Here is a 23,801-nt window from a genome sequence, read left to right as displayed (position 1 = left end):
ATGAAGTGCTTTTGTTTAGAATTGCAGCCAAGATACTCCATTTTATACATCTCATTTTCTGTTTTTTCATGACTAATCAAACTTTGTGAGCACTGAGCATCTTCATTGCTTATGGATCATCCAGATAGTTTTTCTCCTAACTACAAGTATTTAGGCATTTTTATGGCAAAAATTGTGCTGCATTAAAAAAAACTTACATTTTTTTCCAGTTAGATGCCAAATGTAACATAAATAAATAAATGACAGATAACTTCTATTAATGCAGTTGCGTTGCAATAAATGAAATTACATTCCACCCTGCTCAAAACATTTTTATGCTCCAGATGTAAGATCTGCATGCTTCCCGCCTGAAAATGTAACTTAACAGATCCCAAATCAGCTGCCTGGGATGGTCATCCCCTTCAGCTTAAAAGCAGACTAAGGGCCCAGATTCTAGTACTTTATGAATGTCCTCTGTTCAGTGGAATCCTGATGCTTTGTGAACACACTGTGCGTTTTGAAGCACCTTTCTGCACTCAGCTCCAAAGTAGTGTAGCCGTAATATACGCTTTACTCCATTTTTGCAATAGCAATCTATTTCTCATGCTAACTTGTTCATGGCCTTCTGTTACTTGATTTTCTTTACTATACAACTCTTTATCATCTGATAGACAGCATGGTCAGTGCGAATTATAGCCCATCACATGGTGGGGGAGGGATATCAACTTGGGGAAAATCAATCTCAGGGATTGAAACCCTTATTTGGTTTTAAGATTACGAACTTCTTATCTCTGTGCAATGAGGGTTTCAGGCTTGTTTTCCATTTTCTAAAGACACTATTTATTTAGGAATAAAGAAAAACCTCATTGAATCCAATGAGATACAATTCTGGGGAAAAAAGCATAGGATTATGTTATCATAGGGGCTTTTTCATAACTTGCTATGAATATGGCCAGAATCTAAACTATTTTGCATGTTGAATATACAACAGAAATAAATACTAATAATATTTTTATCCTTATTATTCTAGGTATTGCAACTCCCACCCACGATATTCTCTACAATACTCTCGGAATGCTAATTAAAGAGCGAAAGATATATCATACTGGGGAAGGATACTTCATAGTAACCCCAAATACATATTTTATCTCTAACAATGCTACAAAGACCAACAAGAGGGCCTTGCTGGAAGAGAAGTGCCTTCCCAAGCCTTCTTTCACATATCTTGTAAGCATGGAAGACGCTGCGGAGCTGACCCCAGATAATTTGCCTGTTGCATCGCATTGTAGATCCTGTCACTGTTTTCTTGGGCACAATGAAGTGAACCAAACAAAATGTCAGGAACTAGTTGGTCATGGGCCAAATGGGAAAATTCAGAAAGATTTTTGTGAATCTAGATCTTCAGTTCAAAAACCAGGTACAGAGTCACTAGCTGGCAGTCATTCTTGTGCAATCACTCACTCTGTACTTTCCATGAAGGAAAAAGATAAGGCTAAAAAGTTTAGCCTTAGCCTCTTTTGGCGCAATACTTCCAAGAAAGAAAAAACTAAAAAAGTCCACTCTACATTTTCTGCTCAGTTTCCTCCTGAGAAATGGCCAGTCAGGGATGAAGATAATTTGGAGAACATTCCACGGGATGTTGAACATGAAATTATCAAGCGCATCAACCCTGTACTGACTGTTGACAACTTAACTAAACACACAGCACTGATGCAGAAAATCGAAGAACAGAAGAAGTATATCAGCAAAGGAACTTCTACGGAAGTGCTATCAATGAAGCACAAATATCTTTCAAAAGCATACAGCTGGAAAAAACACAATAAAGCAGCAAAGCATCTCAGGAAGGGGCAGCATATCAAAGAAAAACAGGGAAAATGTAAAACCAGTGAACTGATACCAGCTGATGACAATTTGGCAAGCTCTGCTGAACATCCATTATTTCATGTTACAAGTGAAATGATGGTTTGCAGTAAACAGCTGTGTGATGATGCGTTAGATATGGAATCTCATTTTTTATATAAAAGGGAAATTAATAATCCATTTCAAGACATTCCAGGTAGAAGGAATAAGTCAACAAAAGGTTATACAACTCAGAAAAATTGTGATGTAAACTCCAGGGCTGTTAGATCAGAGAGGCATTTTTCATGGTCCCAGTCTTTAGATTCCTCAAGAACTATGGACTGTAAAGCTGAAGTATCTCTCCCTGGGAAATGTCATGCTGAAGATGAGAAAAAGAAACAGTTAGATCACCCACAATGCCAAGTTGTACAAACAAATGGCACACACAGATCCTTGGCAGAAACAGCCACTTGTACGTGTAATTTGCACAGAGGGACAAACTCCCAAAACACAGTGGAAATCCAAGTAGCTTCTAACATTTATGCTACATTCAAAAATGAAGAAGAGAAAAGGTGTCCAGAAAATTCTGTTCAAACTCACCATCATGATAAAGCAAACAAGTGTAATATACTAGGTCAACATTCAGATCACTGTCTTCCCAGTGGTACAGATATTACCTGTCAATTTAAACAGGCTGAAGGTATTGCTGTTCACAGACAAATGGATTTAAAGAGTGAGATAAAGTCCAAGAACACCAGCAAGTGGCTTGAATCTGTTTACCCACAGTATGAGGGATTCATTTATGATGATCCAGTTCAGTATCAAAAGGAGGATAATGGTGGTACTCGTTCTCTGGATAATGATCTTGTCCAAGAAGAAGAAATTGTGTCATCCAAGTTGAAATCTTACCAACTCCCGTATAGCTCTTCAGAGCCAGAGAAATGGAATAACATAAGAGAAGATAGGAGTCCGAAAGTATCAGGAAAAGAAAGGGCTGATTCTCTCTTTCCAAGCTACCCAACTGATACAGATACCGTAGATACATACAAACATGAAGAAAGTAGTTTTCTTAGTCGGACTAAATCGAAGGATAGCTTAAAGGAATATGGTAAAGTGAACCTGGAAGGAGAAACTTGTAAGTGCCATCAAGTGTCTTCTAAAAACAATGAAGAGAATGAGGGTATTTATGATCAAGGGCAGAGAACTGATAATACTGAAAGGCATGTACTTGTGTTCCATGAGGTGCAGGAAACAGAGAACAGAATTTGGGAGAAGTCAGCAAATGAAGTGGCTATGGAAACAGCTTCCTTGATGTTGCCATCCAAAGACTGGGAAATTAAGACAAACCTTGTGGGTATACAACAGTCATTTGATAACACAGATGATGCTCCTCTAGATCGGGGAATCCAACATGAGCCAAACCACTTACAAGGCACTGGAAACCAGAGTATAACAGGAGATAGTGGGATAGATTCTCCCAGGTAAGAACAAATATGGGAGTGCTATTTCTGTTGCACATCTCCATCTATCATACTTAGTATGGCCTTCAAGGTTCTGTATATTGGAAAAATGTTAATAATTGAATTGCTGAATTTGATCTTTTTCACCTCTACCTACCCTTGAACATCATCCAGAAGCTATACGGTACTGTAGTTGGTTCAGAATGCTGTTGCTTGGATAGTTAAGGGTGCCTGTTGATTTGCTCAAGTAACATCACTACTGCTGCTCTGATTGCCAGTTGGCTTTCAGTTGCAAATCAAGGTGTTGGTTGTCACCTTTAAAGCCCTACATGCCTTGACACTTGGACACTCGTGGGGCCATATTTTCTCAGTGGTTTCTACCTGTCCAATATGATCTGGTAGGAAGGGTATGCTTCAAGTCCCGTCTTGAGGAATTGTCATTGTCAAGGATCACAAGGCATGCCTTTTCTGCTACTGCCCCTCCCCTTTGGAACAACACTCTACCCAAAGTTAGGTCACCACCATCCCTGTTGTCATTCAGGAAAGCCTCCCAAGGCTGTTCTGGAAACTCTGGGATTGATAGTATGGCAGATCCTCCCCTGGCAATATGTGACTGTTGTTTTCATGACTTTTTCCCTTGTTGTGTTAACTAACAGGAACATTTGCTTTTGTTCCTGTTTTTTGTTTTTGTTTTTATCCTAACTGAGCAACATATAAATGGAAATAATCAGTCAATATGTACTGAAGCTCTCACCACTAGCCTAAATGGCCGTTTAATGAGGGTACTTTTAGACAATGGGACTATATTTTACACAAAGCCTTAAACTGGAAAACAGGCAGAGTGAGAGGCCATTTACCAGTATTTTGGCTGCAACTGGCTTGTCATGAACTTTTTACAGTAGCAAAGGAAGAGATAAGCTCTGGATAAGACTCAGGGTTATTTCAGGTCCAGAAAGCTAACTGGATCAGGCAAGATGGATATGAACTGGTTAAAGTCCAACAGTCTACTGGGTTACTTTCCCCCATACTTGAAAATGTATGTATGTTTTCCAAGTATTGGGTAACTTTATAGAACAGCATGTAAACATGGAAAACATAATCTTTACATATTTGAACATTTCTGGAAGCCAAATGACCTATAAGATGATCTAAAGAAACTTTAAAATGAAAGACTTTTAAAAGAATTTTTGAATAAACATTCATACAGCCAATATTTTTTCTAAAAGCTTTGGAGTTGTCTGAAGGTACTTTCTAAGAAAATTTAAGTTGTTATGAATAATTAACTATGGATAAATTGGTTTTTTTTGTGAATCTTTTGTTTCAAAATTACAATTCTTTCCAGAACACAAAGTATGGTATCTGCTAATTCTGCCATCTTGGATCTTGGACTGAAGAAAAGAAGCAGCTTTCTCAAGAATTTAGAAGGTATAGAGAAGACTTTACAGAGCAGAAACACTCTTACCCCAAACTCCTTGCTTCAGTTGACACCAGTGATGAATGTTTAATTTTTCCGTTTTTTAAAACAAGTTTTGTGAACCTATTTGTAAATCTATTAATATATTTGCTGTAAATGTCTTAAACTAACACATGTGATAATATAGGTAAGATGTTGGCTATTTCTTCCATAAAATGTATGAATACTTTGTAATAAACATTTTTACAGTTTTTTAAATGCTATATTTGTGATAACAGTAAGCTCAATTCCTAGTAACTTTAGGAATGCTTTCTTGGCACAGACTTTCCTTTCCTTGCGGATTTTTAAAAAAACAAACCTTTTTTCCACTGTTTTTCTTGTTTATTTACACATTTAAATGTTCATTCAATCCCTAAGTTTAAAGTGAGGCATGAGGGAACATACCACGTTTTCAAGAACTGAAAACAACTTTGGAGAGAGAATACTGTACACTGGTTAGGATCCTGGAGAGGAAATTTAACCAAAACTTTTCCAAGTAGAATTAATGAAAGTATGCTTTTTGTACTCTAAGAATCTCAAATCATATTCTAAAATTTAGATACATCTAGAATATGCCCAATATTTCCCTTCCGGGTATCATGGATACTCTGCTAATATTCTTCAGCTCAGAGGTTATCTTTTGCAATATTCCTAGAGAAATAAGGAAAATAAATGTATGGCTATTACATTCATTTATTATGTCAAATACATTTCTTTTAAAATAAAGCTATACTTATTTGGCATGGTTGTTGTTATTATGTGACCAACAAAGATATATGCCTTCATTTAGATCACATTCCAGACATTTCAGCGCAATATGTTGCTTGGTGGATGAATCACATTTTCCACTGGTAAAATATTGCAAGTTCAGGCTAAGAATATTCCTGAAATAAAAATAGGATTTAATAGGACAATATGTAGGGTACGTACAATAAATAAATAAATAAATGGGATTTTTTGCTTTAGATACGTCAAAATATTAATTAGTTTGTGGGTAATGTAAAAGACCATTTTGTTTATCACAACTGCAAGAAATGCTCATCTGTAACTTAAGGTGAAGTTCAATTTATATATGTCCTATAGCAGCTACAGTATATTAGTTAAGAAGCATTTGCATGAACCTTTGTTAAAGCTGAATGCTAAGAACTAAACCTTTTAAGACATGATTTGTTTTAAATAAATCCAGTTTACATTCTACACTGCTTATAGAAAGGAGGCAAACATTAAGATGTGTAATGGTTGCCTATTCTAAAGCACTATCAGACTCATGAGCAGGAATTCAAAGATATCTGATTTATTAAAGAATAGTTTGCAGGATCATAGAGAAAGCTGAGAATGATAAAAGCGTGCCAAATGCAAACTAAAACCCCTCGGTGCAAATGAAATCCCTCCCCCTATAGAATCTTCTCAAGTTCACAATCCCAGGTGCTCCTAACGGTTTCTGATGGTCTGTGGGAAAAGTCCTTGAACAGAGAACATAACCCAAACACATTCCATTGTAATGAACACAGATACAGAGCTTGGTACAAGGTTTCACAGCAGCTCCCTCCCAAATAGAAACACACGTCAGCGCCATGGCATGTGAAACGTTACGATGTATACTGTACATTGAAACAGTGAACATGACAAGATGCGTATTTAAGGAATTAAGTAAAACAAACCGCAAATATCCACATATTTAGAATTCCTCAAGGGCCGATATGTCTTTTCAAAGCATTCTGAATAAAAATGTTTTAGATTTAGTGGATCGTTAGCTCACAAACAACATCTTTTAAAAAATAATTATTGTGATACTACAAGATAATAATCTGTCACTTGCCTAAGACAGTGGCTTATCCCTTGTATTCTTCTCTTGTTACATGGCCCAACTTTGAAATTGTGGAGCTGCCTCTATTTAGGAACTAGCTAAGACTGCATGGTACAATTTAACACTGTTTGTGATAACTAGTTGTCTAAAAAACACCACCCCCCTTCAAACCCAGGAGTCCGAGAGAGGAAAACACGCTTTTACTGAATCCACGTTCTCCCCCGCAGTTGCCCTTTGTGAGAGAGACCATTTCAGTAACTAACCCTCGTTTTAAACTAGGTGTGGCTGAACAAGCTATGTTTTACCTGCCATATTTACTCATAGTTAACCACCCATGATTTTCTCAACCCAATTTTGTGGGTTTATACAATGTATTGAACCAGAAATTAACCACACTGCCTGATTTGGCACAAGCTTGAATAGAGATTGGTTAATCTCATGTGGATGTCTGTGGAGGCATTAGGAGATGTGCTCAACTAGAAAATTTACTTTTACAGGTAGTCCTTGTTTAGCGACAATTGGGACCAGCACCTTGGTCATTAAGTGAAGTGTTCACTATGTGAAACCGTGTGTCCTGTTTGATGTTATTTAAGAACCTTTATTATGACAAGAAATTCAATGGTTTATTAACAGCAAGGGTGCAAGAAAGGTTTAATGAAGAAGAAAAGCAGGATCCACAACGGAGTGACAGCAGGCAGGATAATGGAGGTGGAAGGCAAGATGACAAGACTGGAATCACTGGAGAAGGTATCGGAGATCAGGCGGAGGATCCAGGGACAGGATAGGCGAGAGCAGAATGAAGGCTTAGTGATTATGTCAAGATAGAGGTGGGGGAACTGAAGGTGAGATGAAGAAGTAGGAGTACTTGGAGGCTGGAAGAATGAAGGTAGAAGATTATTAAGACTGAGGTTACAATAATGAGAAGGGGTTTCTGGGGTTTAGAGGTGCATTGAAGGGGCAGAGGGTTTGGAAGGATGGGGGCTCTGAGGTGAGGCAGGAGGTTCCAGAGTGTGGAGGTGTGGCGGCAAGGCAGAAGGTTCGGGCGTTTGGGGGCTCAGCGGGGAGGCAGGAGAGTCAGAGTGGAGATGTGGCAACGAGGCAAAAGGTTCTATTGTGGCAGCAAGACAGGGTTCAGATGGTTTGGGGCTCGGCAGTGAAGCAGAAGATTCCAGAGGGTGGAGGTGTGGTACGGCAGAAGGTTTGGACAGTTGGAAGCTTGGCGGAGAGGCAGGTGATTCCAGAGGGTGGAGATGTGGTGACAAGGCAAAAGGTTCTAACGATCGGGGGCTTGATGGTGAGGCAGAAGAGTTCAGAGAATGAAGGAGCGTCAGCGAGGCAGAAGGAATAGAAGACAGGCAGAGCAATGGTGAGGCGGGGGTTTCCAGAGGTTGAGGGTGCGGCTTGAGGGTAGTAGTTGAATTGAGAGTTATTGCAGCGTCAGAAAGGGGTGGAGGTTTGGTGAGGGAGAAAGGCTTGAAGGTTGGCTGAGGCGGAGGCAAGAGTTCTGGTGCAGCGTCAGACCCTGACAGGGCTCTTCAATAGTACTGGAAGGCAAAAGCTGCTGATAGGAGTGGTTGTCTCCAGCGACCTGGACCCTTCTTTCTTTCGGCGCCTTTTATAGGTTAGGTTCTCATGCTGTTGGTGTTTGGGAGCCAATTGGGCCTCCCGTTGTGCAGCCCTCCTGTCAGCACGTCGATCTTGGATGCTGATTGGTGGTGAACCTGACTCTCGCCCTTGGCCAATCAGCTGTTCTTCCTCTTTGTTTTCCATGGTTTGGGTCAGCGGTTCTAATAGGCTGTCCTCTTTGTCCTCCAACTCAGCCTCCATCCTAACACTATCCTCCCCCCCCCCCGCAGACCCCCCTTCCTCCGCATTCATGGACCAGGTTTGAGTGGATAGCGTCTGTGAAACCGCTGAACCAATACAGGCACATGTACATAGGATGAATCTTCCCATGAATTCTCTCCCAGGCCATAACCTTTCCAAGCGATATTGTAGGTGACCGCGATGAAAACGTAAATCGAGGATACTAGCAACTTTGTATTCTTTATCACCTTGTACAATAACTGGAAGAGGTGGTGGTCTGACAGATCTCAATGGACTGTCAGGAGCCACAGGGTTCAGCAAAGAACAGTGGGAAACCGGATGTACTCCCATGTTTTTTGGCAGAGTGAGGTAATATGCTACTGGATTAATAATAGCTTCTATTGGAAACGTTCTGATGTGATGGTGACCTACTTTTCGGGATGGACGTGAGGATACCAGATATTTGGTAGACAACCAAACCCAATCTCCAACGGACAGTTGTGAACCTTCCTTCCGGTGACGGTCAGCATTAATGTTTATAATCTTCCTTGGCCTTGTCTAGTTGTTCTCGAAGAACCTGGTGACAGACTTGTACTTCCTGCAGGAATCGATCAGGCGCAGGAACTTTAGAATTGGGAACATCCAGTGGAAAAACTCGAGGATGAAATCCATAGTTGGCCATGAAGGGCATCATTCTGATTGAGGCATGCTGCAAGTTGTTGTAAGCAAACTCTGCCATTGAGAGTAAATCTGCCCAGTTGTCCTCTTGGTAATTAACATAGCAATGCAAATATTGTTCCAAGACTGCATTCACTCTCTCTCGCCATCAGATTGTGGGTGATGCGAGGATGACAAATGGCCTTGAATTTTCAAGTTTTTGAGTAGAGCCTGTTGGTGAATTGAGGGCCCCGATCTGATATCACCCTCCTGGCAAAACCATGTAATTGAAAAATGTTCTCAATATAAAGTCGTGCTGTTTCTTGTGTGGTGGTAATCCTGAACAAGCAATTTTGGACATGGTGTCTACAACCAGAAATATAGTCATGGCACCCTTGGATCTTGGAAGTTCCATAATGAAATTCATCAATATAGCTTCCCAAGGACATGCTGGAGTAGGCAAGGGTAACTAGAGTCCCACAGGTTTTCCCGGTTGAGTCTTCGCTTTGTGGCATTCCGAGCACAAAGCCATGTATTGCTTGACTTCATTTAAGATGTGTGGCCACCAAAATTCACGGGATACCAGGTTGAGGGTCTTGAAAAACCCAAAATGCCCTGCCGCTGGATTATCATGACAAAGTTTCAAAGGACGTTCTCTCAGTTTGCCTGCAGGTACATAATAGCGGCCCTGAAAGCACAGGATCTTGTGATCGTAACTCCACTGTTTTGCTTGGTCTGCTGGTAAATGGTCCAATTCCTTCTTCTGCTTGAGCACAAAAGAATCCTTTTGTTGTAGAATTTGAATTTGTTGTAGTAGGTCGCCTGACTGTTGAAAAGCCATGAATTGTCCTAAGGGAATCATGGACCTGGGCACTGGAGTATTTGCGAATCTCTCATACTCAGGTTTCTTTGATGGCATCCATTCGTTGATTCTGTCCTTGGGAATATATGTGACTTGGAAGTTGAAGCGGGGGAAGAATAAGGACCAGAGGATTTGTCTCTGAGATTCCATGCTGTCTTAAGATGTTCTAAGTTGCAATGGTCCGTTCCTACCTCAGTGACATGTTGAGCTTCTTCCAGATGGTGTTGCCATACTTCGAAGGCTACTTTGATAGCCAGAAGCTCTTTCTCCCATATAGCATATGCTTGTTCAGTGACAGCTAATTTCCTAGAGTAGTATGTGCATGGGCACAGTTGATTAGCCTTGGAATCCGTTTGGAGCAACACAGCACCAACAGCTACACCTGAAGCGTTGGTTTCCACTACAAACAGCTGTGTGGGGTCCAGATGTTTGAGGATTGGCTCAGACATGAAGGCAATTTTCAACACCTCAAACGCAATGTTCTCCACTTCTCCCCAGATGAATGTGGACCGTTTGTGTAACAAGTTGGTCAATGGTTTGGTAATTTCTGCAAACCGCAGTATGAAATTCCTGTAGTAATTTGCAAAACCCAGTAGCCATTGTACATCCTTGGCTCTATATGGGGGTTGCCAAGACTATATCACCTTCACTTTGTCCGGTTCCATCTCGATTCCATGGGCAGAAATTCGGTGTCCTAGAAAATCTATGACAAATTGATCAAACTGGCATTTTTCCATCTTGGTGTAAAGTTGGTTTTCTTGAAGTCGTATCACCATGCGTACATGTTGATGGTGATTGTCTAGAGAGGTAGAGTAAATTAGAATATCATCCAGGTAAATGATCAAGAATCGGGCCAAAAGGCCCCTAAATATATCATGCATAAAATGCATGAAGACTGCGGGAGCGTTTGACAGACAAAACAGCATCACTGTGAATTCAAAATGACTGTAGCAGGTACGAAACACTGTCTTCCATTCATCTCATCTAATTCTGATCAGATTATAAGCCTCTCTCCAATCCAATTTGGTAAATACTCGAGCACCTTGAACCTTTTCTAGTAGTTCTAAGTGGCAGGGGGTACCGATTTTTGATGGTAATATCTTTGAGTCTACGGTAATCGCAGCATAGCCATAATTCCGATTTTTTTTTGACAGAGTACAGGGGCTGCAATGGGGGAGGTGGAAGGCCAGACAAATCCCTTCTCAAGGTTAGTGTCCAAGAATTCTCGAAGCGCCATCTGCTTGGGTTCCAAAAGGGAGTAAATTTGTCCCACTGGAAGTTTGGCGCCAGGAATTAGATCGATGGGACAATCATACCTTCAGTGGGAAGTCACTGAGCTTCTTTCTTGTTAAAGACATCTGCATACTCTTGGTATGGTATAGGAATTGAATGCACCAACATGGTTACAGAGCTGGCAGACAAGTTTCTGACTCCATGTTGAGCACACTGTGGACTTGAAAATTCTATATCCCCACTTAACCACGTGATGCGAGGCTCATGGATCTTCAGCCATTCCAAGCCCAGGACCAAGGGAAAACGATGCGTAGCAACCACGTAGAATTCAACCCACTCAAAATGGTCTCTGATTCTCATGGCCAAACGTTCTGTGACCATGGAAACTGGACCTGAATGCAGAGGCTTGCTGTCAATTTTCTCCACAACCATTGGAGGTTTGACTCTTTTGGGGGGAATATTCCACCTCTTAGCAAACTCTGTATCCATGAAGCTCGTGGAGGCCCCCAAGTCTACCATCGCTTGAACGGAAATCAACAGTAAATGAGCAATTTGTAGGATCACCGATACTGCCATGTGCTCAGGAGGTACGAGATGAGGTAAGGAACCTGGGCTCACTGCCAACACTACCCAACCTAATTGCCCTTTTAGGTTGGGTATTGTCCATTTCCCGACTGGTTGACCGGTCGAGACTTAGCAGGACAATTGCAAGCTATATGCCCGGAACCTGCGCAGTAAAGAGACAGACCTTCACGCCGGCGACGTTACTTCTTTGCTGGAGTAGGACAGGATCGAGTGGCCCCCAATTGCATGGGCTCCTCCAGAGACTTCCAGGTGCGTGGTGCAGGGCTGGTCATTGAATTAGCAGGGTGTCTAGCCTGTCGTTGCTGTAGTCGTCCATCTATCTTCAGACAAAGGTGCATCAAGGCTTGCGGAGTCTGAGGGCATTCTGTTCTAGCCAGTTCATCCAGTATTTCGTCCAATAACCCTTCTTGAAATTGATTGACTAGAGCCTCCTCACCCCAGTTTAGGTCTTGGTTCCATCAAATTTCTGAGGCGTGGATACTGGGCACTTGGGGTGAGTTGCTGGGCTGCTATGGCTGCTTGCAACTGGGCCAGCTGTGCACTTAATACCACAACCTGTTGTGAGAGCTCAGCATTTCCAGGGAGAGTTTTTCCATGAATAGTTTTTTACCTCTCAAGTAGCTTCTGTCCTGAGTGTGCCTTATTTGGCCGGAGACAATCTGTCCTTTTTGATGGACCAACACAGGTTATTTAAGAACCTTTATTATGACAAGAAATTCAATGGCTTAACAACAGCAATGGTCCAAGAAAGGTTTAATAAAGAAGGAAAGCAGGATCCACAATGGAGTGACAGCAGGCAGGATAATGGAGGTGGAAGGCGAGACGACAAGACTGGAATCACTGGAGGAGGTATGGAGATCAGGTGGAGGATCCAGGAACAGGAGAGGTAACAGCAGGATGAAGGTTTGGTGATTACAATGACATCAAGATGGAGGTGGGAGAATTGAAGACGAGATGAAGTAGTTCTTGGAAGCTGGAAGAACAAAGCAAGGTAGAAGATTATTAAGATTGAGGTTGCAATAATGAGAAGGGGTTTCTGGGCAGGGCCACAACTGGGGGGGCAACCGGGGTATGTGCCCTGGGCTCCGCACTGGGAGGATGCCAAAATGGACGCAGAATCCATGCTTGCCCCGGGTGACACAGACCCTAGTTGCAGGCCTGTTTCTGGGGTTTAGAGATGCGTCAAAGGGACAGAGGGTTCAGAAGGATGGGGTCTCTGAGGTGAGGCAGGAGGTTCCGGAGTGTGGAGGTATGGCGGCAAGAGAAGGTTCGGGCATTTGGGACTCGGGGAGGCAGGAGAGTCAGGAGGGTGGAGATGCGGTGACAAGGCAAAAGGTTCTATTGTGGCAGCAAGACAGAGGGTTCAAACAGTTTGGGGCTTGGCAGTGAAGCAGAAGATTCCGGAAGGTGGAGGTGTGGCGGTATGGCAGAAAGTTCGCATGGTTGGAAGCTTGGTGAAGAGGCAGGTGATTCCAGAGGGTGGCGATGTAGCAATGAGGCAAAAGGTTCTAACAGTTGGGAGCTTGACAGTGGTGCAGGAGAGTCCAGAGGGTAGAGGTGTGGCAATGAGACAGAAGGTTCTAACGATTGAGGGCTTGGTGGTAAAGCAGGAGAGTCCGAAGGGTGGAGATGAGGTGACGAGGCAAAGGGTTCTAACGATTGGGGGCTTGATGGTGAGGCAGGAGAGTTCAGAGAATGAAGGAGCGTCAGCGACGCAGAAGGAATAGAAGATAGGCAGAGCGATGGTGAGGTGGCAGTTTCCGGAGGTTGAGGGCATGGCTTGAGGGTGGTAGTCAAATTGAGAGTTACTGCAGTGTCGGAAAGGGGCAGAGGTTTGGTGACGGAGAAAGGCTTGAAGGTCGGCTGAGGCAGAGGCAAGAGTTCTGGTGCAGTGTCAGATCCTGACAGGGAGGCCTCTTCAATACTACTGGAAGGCAAAGGCTGCTGGTAGGAGCAGTTGTGTCCGGCTACCCCTTCTCTCTTTTGGCGCCTTTTATTTGTTAGGTTCTCATGCCATTGGTGTTTGGGAGCCAATCGGGCCTCCTGTTGTGCAGCCCTCCTGTCAGCACCTCAATCTTGGACGCTGATTGGCGGTGGTGAACCCGACTCTCACCCTTGGCCAATCAGCTGTTCTTCCTCTTTGTTTTCCACGGTTTGGGTCAGCAGTTCTAATAGGCTGTCCTCTTCGTCCTCTGACTCAGCCTCCATCCTAACACCATGACTGCTTATGATTTTACTTCAGCTTTCCTTTGCTTTACAGACCTGCCAAGGTTGTAAATGCGAGGATTGGTCACAAAGTTACTTTTTCATCACAGTCATAACTATGGTCACTATATGAGGCAGTCACTAAACAAGGACAACCTGTAGCTTGTAGTTCAACCTGCAGTGTGAAAACAGCCACAGTGGCTTAGTTCAGATATCAAGGCTCATCCACACGTTCTATTTGCTGTAGTAAAGACATGTCCTACTAAACATTTCCCATGGTCTTCTCACAACTTGGTGTTTGTGTTGTCTTGCCAGCAGCCCACGAATGAGGCAGTCAGAAGCCACTCTAATGTATTTCACCATGAAACCAGTATTTACCTATCTCAGTAGACGACCTTCTGTGAGGACCTTCCTGGGCACACGAAGGAGCCATCTTCAGAGATTGGCCATCAGCTGGGCTCCAGTTGGCTTGGCCAGTCTGTTGTGGGGCTGCCCCCCCACTGTGGCTGCCAGACAGCCCACACCCCTTCCTGATGCAGCCTATTCTTACTCTTTGTAGCTTAGATTTGGAAATACCGACCGTGTGAAATACAGGCTCCGTAGACTCACATGGTGGCCTCACCCTCACACACCAACACTGGTTTTCACTGGGACACATGGCTTCTCCCTGGCAATGGTTTTTAAAGTTTTAACCCTCAGCTAGGTGTCGCGTCACGCGACCAGTCCTTCGCCCTTCGGTCTATGGGATTCCCTGGGGGGGAATGAGCCAACGATTCCCTCGCAAGGGTGAGGTCGAAAAAACAACGGTAGGCACAGGATTCTTTTGTGGCGAGTGACGCTACATCTCAGGAGGTTGCTGGTACTGCCTCCTGGGCCACGCCCCCACCTCCTTTTATTCAGCAGTTCTATCAGGGCGGGGGAGTGAGTACAAAGAGAATAGGGAAATACAACTCATGCCCTTATAAGGGAATATACAGCATTCTGAGGCTACGTGAGAGACGTACAATCTAGCTGTGCAGTAATGGAGTCAGGTTCGTCACAATTCCACCTTTTTTATTTAATTTTGTTCCTCCCCCAGAGGGTCTGAGTCGGGGAGCCAGGGACTCTTCAGTCCAAGGAGACCCATCCCAGCGTCCTCTCTCGGGGGGTAGTGTGACCGGGGGTCCTTGTCCATTTCCGATTCACTATCGGAGGACCATCCCAAGAGTGGTGTTTTCTCCATACCTACAGCAGTGACCAGGTGTTGAACAGCAAGCTTTGTCTCGGATACCTCTGAGTCCAATGTATGAAGTCTCTGCTTTAAGAAGCGGAGAACGCGACCCAGCACACAGGGGCCTATGGTGCATACGAGAATCAATAACAGGAGGGGCCCCAACAGAGCGGACAACAGTGTGGTTAGCCATGGAGAAATGCTAAACATATTTTGATACCATGACATGGATTGTTGGCGCTCCAATTCCCTTGTTTTTAAACGGGAATTGAGCTCTTTCATAGAGTCCAATACTACTCCTGAGTTGTCGGCATAAAAACAGCAGTCTTCCTTTAGAGCAACACACAGTCCCCCTTGTTTGAGGAACAGAAGGTCGAGACCCCTACGATTTTGCAAAACCACTTCGGATAGAGAGGTAAGGGAATCTTGTAGCGCCACAATAGATTGTTCGATGGCGCGAAGGTCAGTGTCAATGATAACGCTAAGGTGACGCAGGTTCTGATCATTGACAACAAGGGCTGACACACCAGTGGCGGCTCCAGCCGCACCTAAGCCCAGTAGGACTGATAAAGTTACAGCAGTCACTACTTCGCGCTTAGCCTTGAGGGGATAATGAGGGGGCTCTAAAATGGAGAGAAGTTCGTCAGGGGAATAGATAGAAACCTTGGGGAGTAGGAGCACCTGAATACAAAAGGCGTTAGTTTGTAACAAGGTATCACCATATACACATGCGGTGAGGCCAGAAGAACATGCCCAAACAGAGTTGTTCCCAGGGATAAAGTATTGCCCTGTCAATCGGGCAGAGATATTACCAGAGGTAGTGTAGAGTACACCGTAGCCACCATGGCCGGTGTGACCGTTGATGTTCAAGCGATTTTTTGGAAGATAGAGGGCACAGTGATCATGAGAAGAATTAAGGCAATATTGAATATAGTTAGCAGGAACACGGCCAAGGCAGCAGCCCTGCCCTATTATAGAGGTGATAGTCAACGTGGTGTTTTGCCAGCGGCAGGAGGCGGCTGAGGTAGAGTTTCGGATAGGGTCAGGAGAACCGACTGCTTCATAGAATGGTGGGGAGGAAGACAAGCAAAGCCAACATCGAGATGTGTTAGAAGCGGTGTGAACAAGGGAAAAGGAGGAGTTAAGAAGAGAGACAAGGGGGTTTTTTTGTTTGGTGAGGGGTTTAAGAAAGGTGGAGTGAATGTCGTCGGCATTGGGCCCAACAGGTGGGGACTGAGGGAGAGTGACCTGTCGTTGAATGTAGAATATGTTGCCGTAATGATACCCGGGCCATCCGGCATATATACGACCTCCCCATTTTACACCTGAGTCCCAGGCATTCCCCTGAGCTTTTCCTGCAGCAGTGAATTGTACAATAACCGGATTACATCTATTCCAACCCCCCTGTCCTGCCGCATTCTTTTTGGTTGCGGTGCACCTAATGTCCTTTCTCAACCGAGTGAGGGTGATGTAATCAGTCTTATATGGAGGGGTCCAGTAGATGTAGCCAGTGGAAACGCAGGACCAAGATTTGCAAAAGTAATCTGCTAAGCCTCCGCAGTCGTGCACGTGATCAGGGCTGGTGTCATGTCCTGGGCACACATACAGGGGATACCTTTTAACGGTGGAGTGGCTGGGCTCTGGGAAGCCGTCCAGCCTCCTGTAGGCTGTCACTCCTAAAAGCATTTCTGAAAAGTCAAAATACAGGTTAGGGAAACAAGATATAATTGGGCTATAACAAAAGGAGGTATTCAGGATCTGTCCCAAGGCATCGCGGATTGTCCAGGTGATATTGTAAGGGCGATGCGATCCCTGGGCGTCAAATGCCAGTAGGCGTCGTCCCTGCCAACGGGCGGGCTCAGGAAGGGAGAGTAAAAATAAGGTGAGCGTAAGGCGAGATGAGGTGGCGAACCCCTTAATTAATTTTGTTATTTCACAGTGATATTGTCCTAGATCGGTCAACTGTACGTTGGTGATAGCAAGGGTAGTTTGGCGAAAGTGATAAGTGATGGAGTAGGAATCGCCATCTTGGAGAAGGGTGTTGTTGCGGAACCAGCGCCAGAAGGTGCCTTTTCTTTTGATGGGAGAGCGTTGAAGACATTCCATGGCGTTGGATGCTGAGCTGCGGCCAATGGTGGCAGGGTAGCGTAAACGATGGGTTCGAATGAGAGAGGTTGTTTTAGGGTTCGTTGTGAGGGGAGCAGAGATGGAAGAGAGATAACAGAGAAGGAGGGTCAAGAAGGTGCTTGTCAGGAGGCTGCCCATGATATGGCCGGATGCAGCGAGCAGGAACCCAGAGCACTCGATCAGGTAGTTGCACAGCAGCGTAGCCTTTTCCCCAGGTGACGAGTTGCGCAGGGCCTTTCCACTCAGGGCTGGGCAGTTGCCTAAAATAAACAAGGGGACGGGAAGAGGGAACTACTGGCTTGGAAAAGTGTCGAGATGCAGCCGTAGCAGGGGGGGTACCGGTAAGATTAAGGAAATTCAAGGTAAACAAGGTGAGATTAAGGATATTTTGTAACATCGGGAGGCTTGGGGGGCCTAAGGCCTTTTTCCCCGTTTGCCGATCAAGGGCATTCTTTAGGGTCTGGTTAGCCCTTTCCACAATAGCCTGACCTTGGCTGTTGAATGGTATACCGAATCTGTGAGTAATGGACCACTTACGGCAAAACTCAGCAAAGGGAGTGCTGACGTAAGCGGGGCCATTGTCAGTTTTCAAAGTTTTGGGACATCCCGATGTGACGAAAGTGCGAATACAATGATTGATTACGTTTTTCGTGGCTTCTCCTCTTTGCAAAGTTGCCAGGATGAATCCCGAATAGGTATCCACAGATACATGGATATACTTCCAAGGTGCAAAAGAGGGATAATGAGTGACATCCATCTGCCATGTGTCACAAGCATGGACACCCCTGGGATTAACTCCCTCAGGGATGCACTTTGCCTGCAAACTGCAGGTTGGACATTGTTGAAGAATGGCGGTAGCTTCTTGATATGTAATGCCAAATTGGCGCACCAAGGCTTTTTTATTTTGATGGAAATAAGCATGGCTGTCCCCTGCTGAAAGCGGCGGAGGAAGAGGGGAAGAGGCCATAATTTTGCAAGCCTCATCTGCCATGTGGTTGCCTTCGGACAGGAAACCGGGTAGCTGTTGGTGGCTTCTAATATGCGCTACAAACAAAGGGGATGTTCTGTCCTTCAGGAGAGTTTGAAGCTGCAAAAAAAGCGTCATGAGAGAGGGGGGGGTAACAGGGGAAATATATGCATCAAACATGGCCACAGCCATTTGAGTGACATACATACTATCTAATATAACATTCAAAGGCTGTTCAGGGAAAAGAGACAAGGCTAGCAAAAAGGCGGCTAACTCAGCCTGTTGGGCAGATGCTTGTGGGCCTGTTAGGCGTTTATGCCATTTGCAATTATTTTGCCATGTACAAGCCCCTATGGTTTTGGAGCCGTCTGTAAAAACAGTGAGGGCTTCCTTGAGTGGCTGCTGAACGAACGGCGAGGTTAGTGTAAAGGGTACTGTTCGCAACAGTTGCAATCGAGGATCAGGGGGAAGATGGCATGACACCTGGCCACACCAGTCCTCCAAGGCATCCTGCAGTGCAGTGGAGTTTTGTAGGAGGGGTTCCCATTGAGTAACCTTAAGGGGAATGTACAGGGTGGAAACATCCAGTCCCATTAGGGCTCTAATCCTCTTCCGGCCTTTCTCAACAAGAGAGGCCATTTGTGCTGCTCTGGTGATGATGGATGTCTTAGGTGTGTGCGGCAAGTGTAGCCATTCTAAAATATGTAGATGTTTGTTATCAGACGTTTGGACAATGATGGCAGTTAATAATTGATGTGTCGAAAGAATGGCAAGAGAGGGTAGTTTGTCAGTGAGCGCACGGTCCACCCATTGGGTCGTAAGGACGGCATTGACCTGTTGTAGGGCGTGCAATTGTTGTTCTGTAAGGTATACCTTGTCAGCTGGGTTTGTCAAACCCACTAACGCTTGGAATAAAGGTGATAACATGGGTGTAGTTAAAGCAAGGTATGCGCGGGCCCAGTTAATGACCCCCAGACATTGTTGTAATTGGACCAAGGTGGTCGGCTGGGGAAGCGTGAGCATAGGTAGAAGTGGGGCAGCAGTGGAGGCTAAAACTTTGTGGCCTAGATATTGCATTGGATAACGAGACTGGACCTTTTCTGGTGCAACGTGCAACCCTGCCGTTGCTAGGGTGGCTAAAAGAATAGGAAAAGTTTTTTGAACTGTCCCTTTCGGGCCCTCAGCAGCGACTAAAATGTCATCCATATAATGATACACAAGAAAATGCGGAAATTGGGATCTATAGGGTTGCAATGCTTTATCGACAAAAAATTGGCACATTGTGGGTGAGTTCAACATGCCTTGTGGGAGGACCTTCCACTGGTACCGAGCAGTAGGCTTTGAATTGTTAAGTTCCGGTACCGTAAATGCGAAAATAATTCTGTCCTTTTGTGCCAAAGGTATGGAAAAAAAACAATCCTTGAGGTCTATTACAATAAGGTCGTGTCCTTCCGGAATCAAGTTGGGGTTGGGAAGTCCACACTGCAAAGGTCCCATGGGCTGAAGGATGGTGTTGATAGCCCTAAGATCCTGTAGGAGGCGCCATTTGCCAGACTTCTTTTTGATGACAAATACCGGAGTATTGTATGGGCTGGTGGAGGTTTCGATATGGCCTTCAATTAACTGCTGTTGGACCAAGATATGTAAGGCGTCCAGTTTCTCTTTGGTGAGTGGCCATTGATCAACCCATACCGGCACAGAGGTTTTGAGAGAGAGAGAGAGAGACCCTGAAGGGTCCTGTAAAGCCATTAGGGAAGTTGAATAAAAGCGTGGAACTGTGAAAGCAAGTCACGGCCCCATAGGTTACAGTGCAAAGGCAAGATATAAGGCTTTAGATACGCTGTAATATGAGAATGAGCAGTCACAGCAGAAAGCCAATGAGAGCTGACCTTAGCGGCCTGTGCTCCGCCTACTCCTTGCACCGAGGAGGCTTCAGCGATAGGCCAGGAGGAGGGCCATTCAGCGGAACGAATGACAGAGACGTCGGCGCCGGTGTCAATCAAGCCTTCGAAAGAGCGACCATTTAGTGTGACAAGGAGGGTGGGTTTAGAGGTTTGGACTGGTTGCTGCAAGGCAAACAATGATGGCATATCAGGAGAAGGGAGAAGTATGAGCGTGGCGACAATTGTTCCTTTATTTAAGGAAAAGCACCTATCTCCCACTCCTGCCAGAGCAATTTGTGTCAAATCTGATGAATCATACAAATAGGGAGCAGCAACCATTCCCTCAAGCGTAAGCGAGGAGTTGGGAATAAGCAAAGCAGGGGTAAGAGGAGGGAGGGGTTTATGCAGCGTGACAACAAGAGGAAGGGAAAGGACAGCCCCCGGATCGTCATACAAAAGATCCTCTGCCAACTCCACAGGGAAGCTGGTGATGGGTAATTCAGCCTTTGGGGCGGGGTTAGCTGACAACCCCCGATCTAGTTTTCCGAAGGCTGGTGAGGGGAGGAGTTATTGCGACATTGCGAGGCCCAATGATAGCCTTTGCGGCACCTGGGACAAGGAGTTTTAGGTTTGGAGGGGGGGGGCGGCCCCCTTTGAGTGGAAGGGGGCGCCCCACCTCCCCCGGGTGCACGGCATTGATTCTTAAAGTGGCCCGGCTTCCCACAATTGAAGCAATTTCCATGACGAGTGATTGCGAGGGCTTCCGGGGAATGGAGCTGAGGGGAGGGGTTAGTAGAAGGCAGCGAGGTGGTAATGGCGGCAGCGAGAGCGCTCACTTTGTGAGAGGTGGTACCAACGATTCTGCAGAGTTGCAGGAAGTCTGCAAGCTTTACACCCGGTTGATTGACTGCGGGTTGCAGAATGGTCTGGCAGTCATGATTAGCGTTAGAGAAAGCAAGTTTCATTAGCAGCTCATGTTTAGCCGTGGCATTATCAATTTGTCGGTCTAAAGCAATCTGAAGGCGACTTATGAAGGAAGCATATGGTTCATTTGGTTCTTGCATTATTTTCAAAAACGTTTGGGTGGATTGAGAGTCGGAATCATCCACTCTTTTGAGAGCATTCATGGCGCACATGTGAATAATAGCAAAACAACGACGGGGGGAGTTCTGTTGCTGGACTAAGGTTGCGAATTGTCCCTTTCCTAATAATTGATTTGCGGTCACCCCTGCGGGAAGACCTCTTCTAATTTCTACTTCCACCCCTTTGTCGTATTCAGATTGCCACACAACGTATTGCGCCGGGGTCATAAGCATAGAAAAAAGCATTTTCCAATCATACAATAACATAACAGTGTTAGCAGTAACTAAAGAGTCTAAAACTCCCCTAGTAAAAGGAGAGTGCAAGCCGTAGGTGGTTACAGCATCTTTGATTTGTTTCAAAACCTTAAGTTCAATATTGTTATACAAATTTCCTCCCGCCGCCCCTAGGCCGATGGTCATGGGAAAGGCAGAGGGACTCTCCATTTCCAATGAGAGGGGGGAGGAGAGGAGTTCAGTGATGGCGCCTCCTAGGGGGTGGTGTTGAGGGGATCCGGGGGTTGGAGCTGAAGGGGGAGGAGGAACGGCTGGGTATGGAGGGGGTGGTGGTGAGGCAGCATCGAGATGGGCGGCAAGAGGGGGTGGGGTTTTTGGGCCGGGAGGAGAAGGGCAAGTTTCCGGGGAAGACGGGGGAGGGGAAAGAGTGTTGATGGCCGCCATAACAGCCTTCCAGGCAGTCAGAATAGGCACGGGTGCTCGTGGGGTATCATGAAAATATTTTCCTATCCTTTCCCAAGTGGATGCTTTGAGCGACCCCTCTGAAGGATAGACAGGGCAGTGTCTGTCCATGTACAGTAGGAGTTGAGTCACCGATTTTTTTGAAATGGGAAAGATGGTCGTACCGTTAGCCTTTTGACAAGAGTTAGCCTTCTTCACTAAATCATAAAGTTCGTCCCTATGAACTGACGAAACTTTGGAGAGTGGGGAGCCCATTACTTACGATTGCAGAGCCTTTTCCAGGTGCGTAGTAACGAGAGTGAAGGCAGTGCACCTCTAGACAGAGATCACACCGTGAGACCGAAGGGATCCCGGACGAGCCCCCAGTTGTCGCGTCACGCGACCAGTCCTTCGCCCTTCGGTCTATGGGATTCCCTGGGGGGGAATGAGCCAACGATTCCCTCGCAAGGGTGAGGTCGAAAAAACAACGGTAGGCACAGGATTCTTTTGTGGCGAGTGACGCTACATCTCAGGAGGTTGCTGGTACTGCCTCCTGGGCCACGCCCCCACCTCCTTTTATTCAGCAGTTCTATCAGGGCGGGGGAGTGAGTACAAAGAGAATAGGGAAATACAACTCATGCCCTTATAAGGGAATATACAGCATTCTGAGGCTACGTGAGAGACGTACAATCAGCCATCTTCAGAGATTGGCCATCAGCTGGGCTCCAGTTGGCTTGGCCAGTCTGTTGTGGGGCTGCCCCCCCACTGTGGCTGCCAGACAGCCCACACCCCTTCCTGATGCAGCCTATTCTTACTCTTTGTAGCTTAGATTTGGAAATACCGACCGTGTGAAATACAGGCTCCGTAGACTCACATGGTGGCCTCACCCTCACACACCAACACTGGTTTTCACTGGGACACATGGCTTCTCCCTGGCAATGGTTTTTAAAGTTTTAACCCTCAGCTAGGGGTGCTGGGTGAAACACGAGGCTCCAAACAGCTCCTCCAAGCCCCAAGCCTGCTGGAGCAGAGAAATATAGAACCTGAGCTGTCAACAAAATCGGGCAAGGGATAGCAGAGGAAGGAGCCCAGAGCACATGGCTTACTCCAACCTTCCTAAACAGATGAGCAAGAGTTGAGAGAGCTGGTATGTGCGCATGTGTGCATGCACCCGTGCTTTTCCCCTCCTTACCACAAGAACAGTGCTTTGAAGGGGAAAGGTTTTCAGGGAGAAGTGCTGTGGGAAAGAGAGTGCAAGGGAAACAGAGCATTTCCATTTCACCGAGCGCCAGGACGGCATGCCAGCAGTGCTGGCATGGGGGAACTCTGATCCTGCTGCCACACCTGCAGGGTAGTCAAACAAGGCAAGCGGCCTGCTTTTAATGTAAGCTGCACATAAACATTGAGCAGTGACCATTCAATTGAATGGTCACTGCTGCCATCTTTACTTTTTTGACCACACCCTGCAAATACCCCTTACTGCAGAGGAGGTCAAAGTTGGAAAGGGAGCAGATTATGTTGCTATGAGAGCTCTGGGCTGAATTCACACCTTATACTACCTGGCAAAACCAAGTGATAGTTCAGCATTATGTGTGTGTGTGTGTGTGTGTATAAAATTTGTCCCTGCCTATCTCCTCCCATTGGGGGACTCTGGGCAGTTTACAATAAAATAGTCCATTAAAACAACAAGCATACAATATAAATACAATATGTAAATATAAAATTACTCATAATAAATAATATAAAAATAAGGGTAAAAAAGTAAAAAAGTCCAAGTGGCAAGAGAATCCAATACAGTCCATACATGGAAGGAGTGATCTAAGATACCAGCCATCCCCATCTGGAGGTAGTCCTCTCCCCCTCCCAAGCGAGGCAGCAGAGCCAAGTCTTCAGGCTCCTCCGGAAGGCCAGGAGCGATGGGGCCAATCTCACCTCCGGGGGCAGCATGTTCCACAGGGCAGGAACCACTGC

The 23,801-nt window shown here is 45.4% G+C and overlaps 1 protein-coding gene across 1 annotated transcript in view; it reads left to right on the top strand.

The window, feature by feature from the left end:
- The window catches only part of STOX1 (storkhead box 1), a 34,418-nt gene extending 29,497 nt beyond the window's left edge, over nt 1–4,921 (top strand). The window contains exons 3-4 of the mRNA XM_063307542.1: nt 1,010–3,299; nt 4,621–4,921. Of these exons, the coding sequence (XP_063163612.1) occupies nt 1,010–3,299; nt 4,621–4,783 (2,453 nt within the window). The 3' untranslated portion in view covers nt 4,784–4,921. The remainder of the gene's footprint in view (nt 1–1,009; nt 3,300–4,620) is intronic.
- The last annotated feature ends 18,880 nt before the right edge of the window (nt 4,922–23,801 follow it).

This window comes from Candoia aspera, chromosome 6 (assembly GCF_035149785.1).
Source record: "Candoia aspera isolate rCanAsp1 chromosome 6, rCanAsp1.hap2, whole genome shotgun sequence".
NCBI classification, from domain to species: Eukaryota; Metazoa; Chordata; class Lepidosauria; order Squamata; family Boidae; genus Candoia; species Candoia aspera.
Note: the sequence above shows the minus strand (reverse complement) of the source record. Positions and strands in the feature narration are given on the sequence as shown.